The 12217-nt window shown below is 37.7% G+C and overlaps 1 protein-coding gene across 1 annotated transcript in view; it reads right to left on the reverse strand.

Annotated features, from left to right (window-relative positions):
• The window catches only part of BPTF (bromodomain PHD finger transcription factor), a 147408-nt gene that overhangs the window by 35741 nt on the left and 99450 nt on the right, over positions 1-12217 (reverse strand). The window contains exons 14-20 of the mRNA XM_044921887.1: positions 8769-8893; positions 7846-7974; positions 5505-5655; positions 5155-5197; positions 2932-3178; positions 2047-2198; positions 1015-1123 (exon numbers count right to left, since the gene is read on the reverse strand). Of these exons, the coding sequence (XP_044777822.1) occupies positions 1015-1123; positions 2047-2198; positions 2932-3178; positions 5155-5197; positions 5505-5655; positions 7846-7974; positions 8769-8893 (956 nt within the window). The remainder of the gene's footprint in view (positions 1-1014; positions 1124-2046; positions 2199-2931; positions 3179-5154; positions 5198-5504; positions 5656-7845; positions 7975-8768; positions 8894-12217) is intronic.

Here is a 12217-nt window from a genome sequence, read left to right on the forward strand (position 1 = left end):
ACTTTTTGGAAGGAATTCATCAGGTTTTACCTGACTCATTATGTGACCATTTTTGTATAAAGAGCCCAAATATATTTAAAACCAATGTGTATTCCTGAAGGTTTAATAGTTGACACAGCCTGTTTCTAGTCTACTATGCTTCTGTTGATCCCTCCTTGATATCAAATAGTTTTTGCTTTAAACACTCCAATGAAATCTTATTTGGTTCTTTATTTTTTTTAAAAGATTTTATTTTTAAGTAATCTCTACACGTAATGTGGGGCTTGAACCCACAACTCCAAGATCAAGAGTCACAACATGCTCCACCAAATAAGCCAGTCAGGCGCCCCTTATTTGGTTCTTAGAGATTACTTTTTATCTTTAAGACAATGTAAAAATCATTGACTTTCGCTCTGTTCAATATTAGTAAGATAATTTTTGTCCTCCCCACCCATACCCCATATCTCCCTTTTTTCTTACTTTCTATTTTTGGTCTTTATTTCATGTATCTTTGCCCATCTTTTTATTAACCTTTTGTGGTAACTCAACTTTAGGTATGTTTCTTATTACTGTACAGTTGGATTTTTTTTTTGTTCTATCTTTACAGGATTCAAATTTTAAATATGGGAACTTTAACCTATTCACGTTAACGAAGAGCTGATAATGCCTTTGTAAGCTTTTTTTATGTTTTCCGTTTAAATCCTTCTTAGCTGTTTCCTTGACTTTGTCTGTCTTTTGCCACACAGACTGTTGTCTTTACTCATTCTCTTTACTCCAATGATTTGAATTAATATATATTCTATTTATTAGAGGTTTTTAAAAATTTTTATTAAGCATGCTTGGATCTACTTCTCCCTTATTGGCAATGCCAGAAATGAAATAATACGGATGTACCCCAAAATGGATTAGAAATTTAGTATGAAGTATTCATTCAAATCGGTATTTTTTAGTATGCAGAGTAGCCAATACAGAGTATTACAGATTTCCCAGACTGGGTGTTTAGAAGAAAAATGAAAATGCTGGAGGGATGAATACCTGGTTGTACCATCACAGGTGTTCGAATAATTGCCTTTCCTAGTGTTGACTGTTGGAGGGGTGTTCTAATCACCGTCATACCAGGGCGGATCTGAGGACCTGTGATTACCTATAAATGACACAAAGGACAATGAATTAAAATGTTTTTAAGACTAAAAGCATGATGGACTTAGAACACAGATCTTTAAACATTCTCTATTGATAAATAGGTCTACAGAAATGACAAAGGCTCTTGGACATCACATTTTAAATTACATTAAGCATCAGCTTAAAGATGGGAGTTCTGAGGGGAGAAAATTTAATTCAAATGAGATCATATGAAATTCCTGGTCACTGGATACCAAGTAGAGCATTATAGACTAGAAGGGAGGGACAAGACTCAGTGAAGCTCTGTTCTATAACCACCATGGCTGCCCACAGGAAAATGTTGAGTCCTATTTTCCCTGAGGTCCAATACATATCTGTCACCCACAGAATATAATAGTAAGATCGGAAACCCAATGTTCTTTCATGTTTTTAGAGGAGAGACTACAGAGCATATTAATTTTCAGCCTTATAATTAGGTTTAGAACATTTTCAAGTCTACAAAACTTCAAACTTTTTTCCATGATACCAGAGCCACAGAAATGATGTATCTAATATGTGTGCATATCAGCTGATAACAAACTAGTTATAATGCCGTGGATTCTATTTTCATTCTACTTCTTAGTTGCACAGCAAGTTTCCCTGGGGGCTCCAATGCTGCCCATTGTTTCACATGAAGGAATTTTCTTTACAAAATCCTAGAAAGCATTAATTTGACTCATAACGTATACGAATATGCTATTAACTAAATGTTAAAAATTAACATTTCGCATGATTCATGCTTAGAAATAGAAAAGATTTTTTTAAAAAATCAGTACTTCGTCTCAGATTAAGTAAAAAGCAAAGGAATATTAGAAGCTGGATTAATACTGGAAGAGGCCGTTCTGAAAACTTCAACTTGGTGTATGTAACACTTCAAAACAAAATAAGCCTGTAAAGAATTCTTACTTGTGAAGTGCTTGTGGTTCCTCCAGAGCCTGAGGTATTGGGCCTGATTGTGACTGTTGCTGTCCTGGGTTGGAATGAAGTAAAGGTCTGCTGGCTTGTACCTGTACTTGATGGAATGATACCCAGGACTTTCTGCTGTACTTGAACAACGCCTTAAAAAAAGATGAAGAAGTCATTAACAACTGCCCCTTTAATAAAAAGCATCAGGTGTTGCTGGGTTTCTGAGGAGGAACTACGTGTGGCAGGGTTTTATAGTGGGCTACACAGAATGTGAGATCCGAGGACTGAAATCAGTGAAAAGGAAATGAAAAATAATGGCGACAGTATGATCTGGCAAATGTGAATTAGAACTCTTCCCATTTCCCTTACCTCCTTGTGTTGCTGGCACATTTACAGCGACAATCTTGCTGTTTGCAGGAAGTGGCAGTTTGGTAATTACTTTTCCTGCCATAGTGACTGGACTGCCTGTAATTTGGAACGTCTGACCTGTGCTGGCAATGGTTGTAGCAGATGTGGCAGCTGTGCTGGTGGCTAATGGGGTATAAGACATTTAATAAGCTTTAGATTTAAAATAACCAGCAACGTAGTGACTTATAGGAAGGGCACCAATGCATGAAATGTGGCTCATTTTGTATTTTTAAGACAAACATTCCTCTCCACTCAAAGTAAGTGAACTATGTAAATGTTGAAAGTGAAATAATGTAAGAGAGGAGTCTCGCTAATGTAATAATTATATTATTTGTAACAAACCAACTGTTGCAGCTTGTTCGCTCAATCAGCTGCAAAAGAAAAACAATTTTCTAAGGAAATGTTTCATTTCAGTAAAGGAATGACATTTCTTTTCCCCGAATGAAAGTAATCTTTTCTTCAATAACAGTTATGTACCTGAATTTGACTGGCCTTGCTTAACCCACGTAGCAAAGGTCTGATGGAAGTTCTTGTTTTGCTGGAATGTTACAGTGGCTGGAGATCCAACTTTAGTAGTGAGAACCATTTTAGTTCCAGTTGTAACTGAGCCACTTATGGGGGCCACCATAACTTTTTGTGCTGGAGAAATGGTACTAGTTGTACTGTTTGGTGGGGAAGTGGTGGAAGCTGCAATTACTGTAGGCTTCTGCTGTTCCAATCGTTTCTAGAAAAGCCAGGGAGAGAACACATGAACCAAAAGAGTTCTAAATAAAAACAATACCATTCTGCAAGAAGTCTAGCCATAATTTCTCCAAATCTAACTGCATCAAATTTCTAAAATATTTCTGAAAATATGTCCATATAAATTTGCCCTTAATTTCCTGAAGAAGGCCATTTTGTTACGACTCTAAACCACAGCCTGTACAAATGTCCAAGCTTTCAGACTGCAAATAAAAGAGACACGGGTAATCTCACTGGAGACAGGAACACCTTTATGTATTTAGAGCACAGAGCAAATGACAGGAACTGTAAAAGGTTTCTGGTTTACTGTAATGTTAACTTATCCAATTATAAAAATCATGTAAATATTTAAATAATCACTATTCCAGTTCACAAACAGGTAAGCAAGGAAGCTGAAAATTATAATAAAATATCTTTTCTAAACTTCTTATACTACTCAGTTCAAAATTTCTTACAGAAAAATATTTTAGACTATTTTATGCAGAGAGGTATAAGCTGATCAGACGGTAGGGTTTTTAAAGACAATTTGTACATCTTGTATCATAGATTGCTAACACTTCCTGACCGACACGACGACATAAGCTTCCACATGTAAGAACAAGAGGCAGCACTGATTTCAAACCTCGTGCAAATGCTTTATCATCATTATCTTATTTAATGCTCAGACCAACCCAATAAAGTTACTGGTATTGTAACCTAAAGATGACAAAACTGAGTCTCAGAGAGACTGTGTAGATGGCCTGGACAGAGCAAGTTAATGGTGGGGCTGAGATGTGTACCAAGATAAAACTGTAATGCTGAACTATCTCCTGCTGTGACATCACAGACAATCTATGTAGGATTGCTTTTGTACACATCCTGTATGCCTGAATATAATGTGAGGTATTTCCCATAGTTTCTCATTCCTCAGAAGAAAAGGAGTTTAGTTTTGGATACTCAGAGATGTCATCTGACTGAAATCAGTTTTAAAAAGGTGGGGGAGGGGGAAAGACAAAGAAACGGAACACATGTTTAGTAGTTATTTCCTGAGGGTATGCCTTCAAAATTGGAAATGTTGACTGTATTTGTAAATAAGCATTTTAAATAAATTTTTAAAAGTAAAACATTAGGTTTCACTATAGAGATGACAAAAACACATCCATAAAATGAAAAACAAAACAACTAGTTAGTTTTTCTCTGAATGGACAGATAGACATGAAAAAATCCAAAAGTGTAGTTATCTCAAACTTTGACATAAGGGAAGGCAATGACCTACACTACACCAAAGTAAAAGATGCATAAAAATTTAAAGGAATGTTTTATAAAATGTGAGAGGAAAAAAGCAGTTTGAAATGAATATTCTGGTTGACATAATATGTAATTTTTAAATACTTACATGTAACTAAGTGATACTGTAAGCAGACCTTTATTGATTTCACCTATATCCTAAAAGTTTACATATTTAAGTTGGCTAAAAACTTTTATAGATTTTCTCAAGAGAAAAAAGGGGGAATCATCCTTTATGTGAACCCCTAATATTCAGGCACATACAGTACATCATTTATAGTGTGGAAATGCAAAGAAACCATGAGTAGCTTTATGATCCTCAATTATAACAAACTCCTAAGAGTTTTAGTACAATTTGCTTTTTCATGGCCTACAGAGATATTATAGATTGGAACCTGGTAGGAAAACATTATCTTTGAAAATTACCCACAAACACCTCAAGCTAATGTAACAATGTGTGCCAACGATATTTTAGTAACAACACTTACCCACTGAATTCTAGAGATAATAAATAAAACCACATGAATATATCGTTATTGTGCTTTTGGTGTGCATGAATTTGGCTAAAAATGTCAATTCGCTGCCAGGTGGGCCTAGTACCAACTCCCCCACCTGCTGGACAGCCAAGCGCTGCTGTTTGAGGTGAGCCTCCATGTGGGCCTTGAAGTCCTCTGCCTTCTTCTGTTCACTAACCTTAGCCTGTTGCTCAACTGCTTGTGCCTTTTCTTTCTCCACTCTGCAGGGGAAAAAAAAAAAAGGAGGAATTTTATCAGAAACTACACTATTAGACAACTGGTATCAAATATTAAGTGAAATCTGGTCGACTTTCATATTATAAAAAGATATAAAATTATTTCTGCTCAAAAACAATAAATGTAAGATAATTAGAAACTGACAAATGGATAAAACACATTAAAATTAGAAACAAGACTTTAACAAATGATCTATAGCTAGCACTTAAAATCAAGAGGTGAAATAAAATTAACTAGGATATACTGAAGTTAAGCTTCAAATATCTGATTACATGTAAACCATTTCCTTACCTTTCAGCAAACGCCCTGATCTCCCACAATTCCAACTCTTCCTCTGCTACCCAAGTTTCGATAATAACAGGGCCAGTTTGCTTGGGCGTTTCTGGTCTCTTTGGCCGTAATGCACTTGATCGAAGGCCTTTCCTCTGAGGTGTAGGTGTTTCTTTGGAAAAGAAATCAGAGCATTTTAAGCAAATACAGCTTCTAAAATTACAATACTTCTGGCATCTCCTCTTAGATCATGAAAAACAGGAGTTGGCAAACTTTTTCTTAAAGGGCCAGATGGTAAATACTTTACACTACGCAGGACAGATGGTCTCTGTTACAACTATTCAGCTGTGCCTCTGTATCATGAAAAGAGCCAGAAACAATACATAAGTGAGTATGTATGGCTGTGCTCCAATCAAACTTTATTAACAAAACCAGGTGGTGGGTCAAAGCTCATGGGCCAGGTTTGCTGGCCCCTGATATAAAAGGCCTGTAAGCCTTTACCCAGCCTGTTCCATCTGCCTGTAACACTACTCCTAGGCTCCGTCCCCCTCACTTGACTAACGTCTATTTATCCTTCACACACCGACATGGATACATGTCCTTCAAGAAGCCTAGCGCATTCTTCCCACACAGTTGGGCTGGGGGTCCTTGGCATGTACTATTCTGGCAATGTGTATTTTCCATCACAGCACTGAGAAGGGGGATTTGGAAGTTGCCCATGTAAAGAAGAGATGTGAAACTATTAAGCAGAGGTAAAATCTCCTAATGGTAAGATTTTAAAAATAAAAAGTAGGAAGAGGCAAGCATTGAACCATCCCATTTGTTCAGGGAATAGGGAAGCAGTCGAAGAAAACAGAAACAGCGGTAGGACCTAGGTTATCCAAAGTGGTAAGAGGCAAAGAAATGCGATCCAAGGAGATTGCGGTGATCTGAAAGCTCTGGGGCCAAGACTGAAGATGGGTCAGAAACCGCTTGTTCCATCTGTTTCTCTGCCCATCAACTGAGCTGTCTCAGTTCCACAACAACCCTGTTTTAATTATGCTAATTTTCATCCTCTACTAGGACAGTATCCCTTATTGAGGTTCTTTTTAAAAAATCTATTCTCATTTACTCTCCAAGATGAACTTTTGACTTAATTCAATTGATTTCAAAATGTAAATTGTATACATTTGGGGACAATTAGCTTCTATTATTAAATAGCATGTTTCTAAGGGCAGCATTCTCTTTTTACCCATTTCATAAAGGATTTTTCCCTAAATGTTTTTATTGCACATATGAAATAAAATTATTGATTTTAAACTGTATCTCGAGTCCAGTCACCTCACTGAACTCTTTTTAGCATTAACAGTTTTGATTCTCGTTATAGAAGTATAATCCTATAACCTTTTCTTTGCTTCTGTGAGAATAGGGGCTGAATCCCATTCTTCCACGTATTTGCTGTCTAGTGCTTATCATGTAGTTGCTCTATAAATGTTTACTGAATCACACTCTTTATGCCTCTTAGATTATTTCTACCCTGATAACTTAAGTATTTCACAACAGCTTTAACCCTTGAATCAAGAGATGGTCAGTGATCACTTATGTGTCATATTCTGCAGCAGGTGTCAGGACAACAAACTAGACAGACTCAGGAGCTGCCCTCTTGGAGCTGACAGTCTGGTGTCAATCACTGCTCCAAGCTTAATTGTAAGAGGTATCATTATTCTTTAAGACTTATTTATTTTGAGAGAGAGAGAGCTCACATGCACGCACGAGTACAAGCGGGTGGAGGGGCAGAGGGAGAGAATCTTTCAAGCACACTTCCTGCTGAGCTACAGCCTGACATGGGGCTTGATCCCACAACCCATGAGATCGTGACCTGAGCCAAAACCAAGTCAGACACTCAACCAACTGAGCCACCCAGGTGCCCCTACAAGAGGTATTATTATACTTCTCTGTACCCTCCCTGTGTTTGGAACAATGCCTATAGATATGTGTGTCTAGTGAAATCCTGTTAGGGTTTATTACTTAAATATCATTTTAAAAAATATAATAGATTGTAATGAAAAGATCTCTTTTTCAAAAGTGGAATAAAGAGTTAAGGAAACAATTATTATCAAATTTTTTTAAAAGATTTTATTTATTTGTCAGAGAGAGAGAGTACAAGCAGGGGAAGTGGCAAGCAGAGAGAGAGAAGCAGGCTCCCCGCTGAGCAAGGAGCCTGATGCAGGACTGATCCCAGGACCCTGGGATCATGACTTGAGCTGAAGGCAGACACTTAACTGACTGAGCCACCCAGGTGTCCCTATAATCAAATTTTAATTCATAAAAGATACGGTTAATAGGTCAATAACAAAAGAACAGAATTCTTTGTATTCCTTACCTTTTGGTGCTTCTGGAACTCCAATGGGGCAAATGATTTTCCGGATACAATATTCAGATCGAATGCCATAAGGACCAACATCTCGCCTTTTAATTATCTCTGTTGTTGTGATTTCAGTTTCAGATGTTTCTATGGTGATTTAATCCACATAATATTAATAACCACCTAAAATATTCAGAGACTAAAAAGGTACAACATCTGGTGCTTTAAAAAGGAGACACACATGGAATAAACTTTTGAAAACAAGTGATTAATTAATGACTTTAGGGTCACTGCTAGAGTGCAGTAATACTTTCTTCCTCAGTGAAAATTTCTAAACTGAGCAAAATGCTATTTGGGGGCAGCTTAGTTTCTGGCGGCAAAACAGTCAAAATAATAAGAGTAGAAAGAAGGAGCAAGCATAGGGTTCCAGATGTCCCAGTTTAAATGACTTATACTCTACAATAATAAAGATCTTTTTTTAAAAAAAGATTTATTTTTTGAAAGTGAGCGCGCGCACACGTGCAAGTGAGTGAGCATGGGGGGTTGTGGGAGTTGAGGGTGGGGTAGGGAGGGAGAGATAGAGTCTCAAACAGATTCTCTGCTGAGAATGGAGTCCAAGGCAGGGCTCAATCTCACAACCCCAAGATCATGACCTGAGCCAAAATCAAGAGTCAGACGCTTAACCGACTGAGCCACCCAGGTGCCCCAACAAAGATCCTTTAAAAATTCAGACTGGTTCACACATAAGTGACTCACCTTATAATCTGAACCCCCTTCCCTGCCCCCAGGATCTTACAGCATGTGCTGCCCAACTTTAGCAAGCTGTATTTTTATACATAAGCGTTATATTTTAATAAATAACAGAAATGCTTAAAATTAAGTGAACTGTCAAGTGATTTTTTTCTCTTTTCAACTTAAACTAGAAAATAAGAAACCCTTACCTGTCCGCGTAGTCCCTCCTCCTGGAGGAGCCTTGGCCGCCATGTCATCCCATCTCAGGCTTGCCCACAGTAACCGTAACATAAGGCTCACTCCAGCTAAGGACTTTACAGTCTGAAGTCTATACCTGAAAGAAAAACCCAAGAAAAACTACATATGTATTGTGTAGTACACACGCGTGCACGCGCACACACACCTTCTATTATTAAAAAGGGCTGTATCTTGTCTTCATTATGATTTTAATAATTATAATACGATTTTGTAAGCACTGTGGCTATTATACATCCCTTAATAACTTTTTTGTTCCTAGGCATAACATGCATCTAACAACTTCAAAAGGGTCTGTAGTCGCTTCAAATACCATATAAATTTGTAAAATGAGCATGTTTCATTTTAAGACTGACATGGCAAGAATTTATGAAGATTTTATACATTTAGCCTAATTCCAAAATATGTGTTAGAGAAATTACAAAGGAGAACAAATATAGAGAAATAACTGTATTACTAAAGATGATAAAGGTTTTGAAGGATAAAATCTTAACTGACTGATTTGTGCTGAAACAAACTGCAATTGTTTCAATTTTCTCAAAACACAAAACAGAAAAAAAAAAAAAAAGACCCCCCCCTATAAATCCAATAAGGCCTTTCCAAATGGACAGAAATTTTGTATCCAAATGGTGGTTCTGCAAAACATGAACTACCTGATGATGATGACCTGCTAATACTAATAAACACTAACCACATTAGAATAATAGTAGGTAGAATTCTACAATATAATCAGTAATAAAAAAGGACAATACTAGATTAGTTACTGATCAGGAGACAAAGGAATCTCTGTGTTCAGGTTTTTTCTAAGCACTGGGTGCAGTTATTGAACATTTTAGATACTCTTTTAAAAATAATATTAAAGATATATTTCAGAATGAATTTATAACTGCAATGAATATTATGTCCCGAGATGGAACTAACCATAAAATACTGTAAAGCAGCCCTAAGAGTATCAATTCTCTATTAGTGTGGTCTTTGTGTAATTAAACTCTGTTGACATTTCCATGTACTTTTTAAATGAATATCCTGATTAATTAGAGTATACAGAAAAATCTATACAACTAAAATAATTTCCTCCTCTAACAGAGATAGAAGGTAAACCTTAAGACAATTTGTATTTGAGAGGCAATGCTTTCTATTCTAAACATTAAGCTGGGAAAATGAACAATGTGAGAAAGGGAAACACTCCAACCAAAAAGTTGCAGCAGCTTCTTAAATTCCCATCTCCGCCTGTGACACCAGGATTTCCTTTGTTGTGCGGTCGCCCTGTGAATCCTCTGACCTGGACAGAACAATTCTTAAATGGGAGGGTCAATGTTATCCAGTGCAGGGATGTCCTGAGAAGGGGGTGGAAAGTACGTGTCACTTTCAGACCACACCCTATAGAAACGCATAGGGAACTCTGGACGCCAAATGGTTATGTATGTGGGAAGAGAAGTGTTTCTCATTCTCTCTCTTCTTCCTCGGATTACTCTCTACAACTTCAATGCATCTCTATATTTTGCAATGGAAACACCACAGCAGGGGCACACACCAAAAGCCTGTTCATTCACGTATTCATTCAAAAAATACTTGAGTGCCTTCTATGTGTGTTAGACTAACTGAAAGGAGCTGGAGACAGGGAAATAAATCATAATCTGTTCTCGCATCCTCAGGAGTGGTACCAGAGATAAGTGCGAGGAGCCCCTGACTCGGCTCTGGGATGGGGAGCAGAGCTTAGCTTGAGTCTCAAAGGACAAAGATGTGGAGGTGGCTACACCAGGGCAAGGGGCATACATATGCTCAGGAGGAAAGTGTACCACAGCACACTCTTCTTCCCAGAAGCCACATCTGGTGTGCTCTGACTGGAGGGAAGGGGTGTGGAAGCGCAGCAAGAGAGGAAGCCGGCACGAGAGAGGACTGCAGAGTCCGATTGTGCTGCACCAAATGGGAGGACAAAAGAAGAGCCTTGGAGGTGAGCGGTATGAAGCCTTCTGAATCGCATCCAGTATAGGATGGGTTGTAAAGGGAAGTACTTCTCACAGACATGGTGCACAGGTGACAAGCTCACCGCCCGCCACCCCCCAGCCCTGCAGTTGTAGTTAACACTCTGAAGGCTGCTCAGCTCAGTCAGAATATTCACAGAATAGATCTGCCTTTTGGGAGAATCGTTTGGGCAGCACTGTGGAGGCAACTACTGGTTCCAAGTGATAATGAAACACAGAATCAGGGCCTGGGAAAAAGGAAGTAAGAGAATGGACAGTGTGGAGGAAAAAAGAGGCCTAATGAGTTGACGAGTTTCACTTTTCACTACTGCTCAGCCTTAACATTAATAAAGATCAAACATGCACCTCTTGGCATTCTTGGCTTCTACTCTAAGCATCAGACATTATTTTATTCAAGTTTGAGTATAAAAATGCATTTCACATGCATGGTTTTTACAGCAATACACTTTTTAAAAATGCATTCTAAAGTCAAGAATATGTTACATATTTACCCATGCCTCTGTTAGATACAAGGGATTCTGTTTCCCTCAACTTCAGCAAATTTAGACGTTAGCACATATTTGACAGCAATATCTGTTTAAAATATACAGGAAGGTATTTCCTTCCATTAAAAAATGAGAAATTAACTAAACAGATACCAATTGTGCCCACAGTGCATATTAAAACATAATAATACAAGGCTCCTGAAACCCAGCCGTGCAGAAAAGGGCCCTGGGCAACACTTGATCGGACCTGGTTCAGAGAAAAGTGCTTCCCAGTTGAGCCTACCTTCCACTTCAGAAAAGAAAAGAGCAGAAAGGTTGGCCTCCACAACTGCCAGGTCATTTTAATTAAAGTATTTGTACATAGTAACTTTTCCAGTGGGAAAGAAGTTACCTGCAGGACAGTCAAGGATACATTTTGGGACCGCTCTCAATGAAGAAAGCAGAAAAGTGCAGAGTAATCCTATAAATCCATGAACTGTAATGAAGAGTTCCTTGATTCCCTGCAGGATTCTGCAAATCCTTCATTGCAGGCCCTGCAGAGAAATTGTACTTTTCAGCTGTCTCTATTGAATGTGTAATGGAGTGATGATATTTTAATTCAAATCAAAAGATGAGTTATAAAAACCTTGGTCAAACCAACTATGACTGGTCATATTAATAAGTTAATTCCTTTAGAGAGAGTACTCATTTACACTTTTTGTTTTATAATACTAATTATAATATAAAAGAAACAAACAAAAAAAAGGTATGGTTTTAACTTAAAGAAACTGGAACCATAATAAAGACATACAGAAATGAAGCCTAGAGTGCAATGGAGCTGGCTCAGTCACTTGCTAAAATAACTTCAGGTTCCTATCAAAATCTAGCAGCAATCAAGACTATTCCTGACTTCGAAGCATGCCCCACAGAAACTCTTATGTTTTCAGTGTTTAT

This window comes from Neomonachus schauinslandi, chromosome 15 (genome assembly GCF_002201575.2).
Source record: "Neomonachus schauinslandi chromosome 15, ASM220157v2, whole genome shotgun sequence".
In the NCBI taxonomy this organism is placed as follows: Eukaryota; Metazoa; Chordata; class Mammalia; order Carnivora; family Phocidae; genus Neomonachus; species Neomonachus schauinslandi.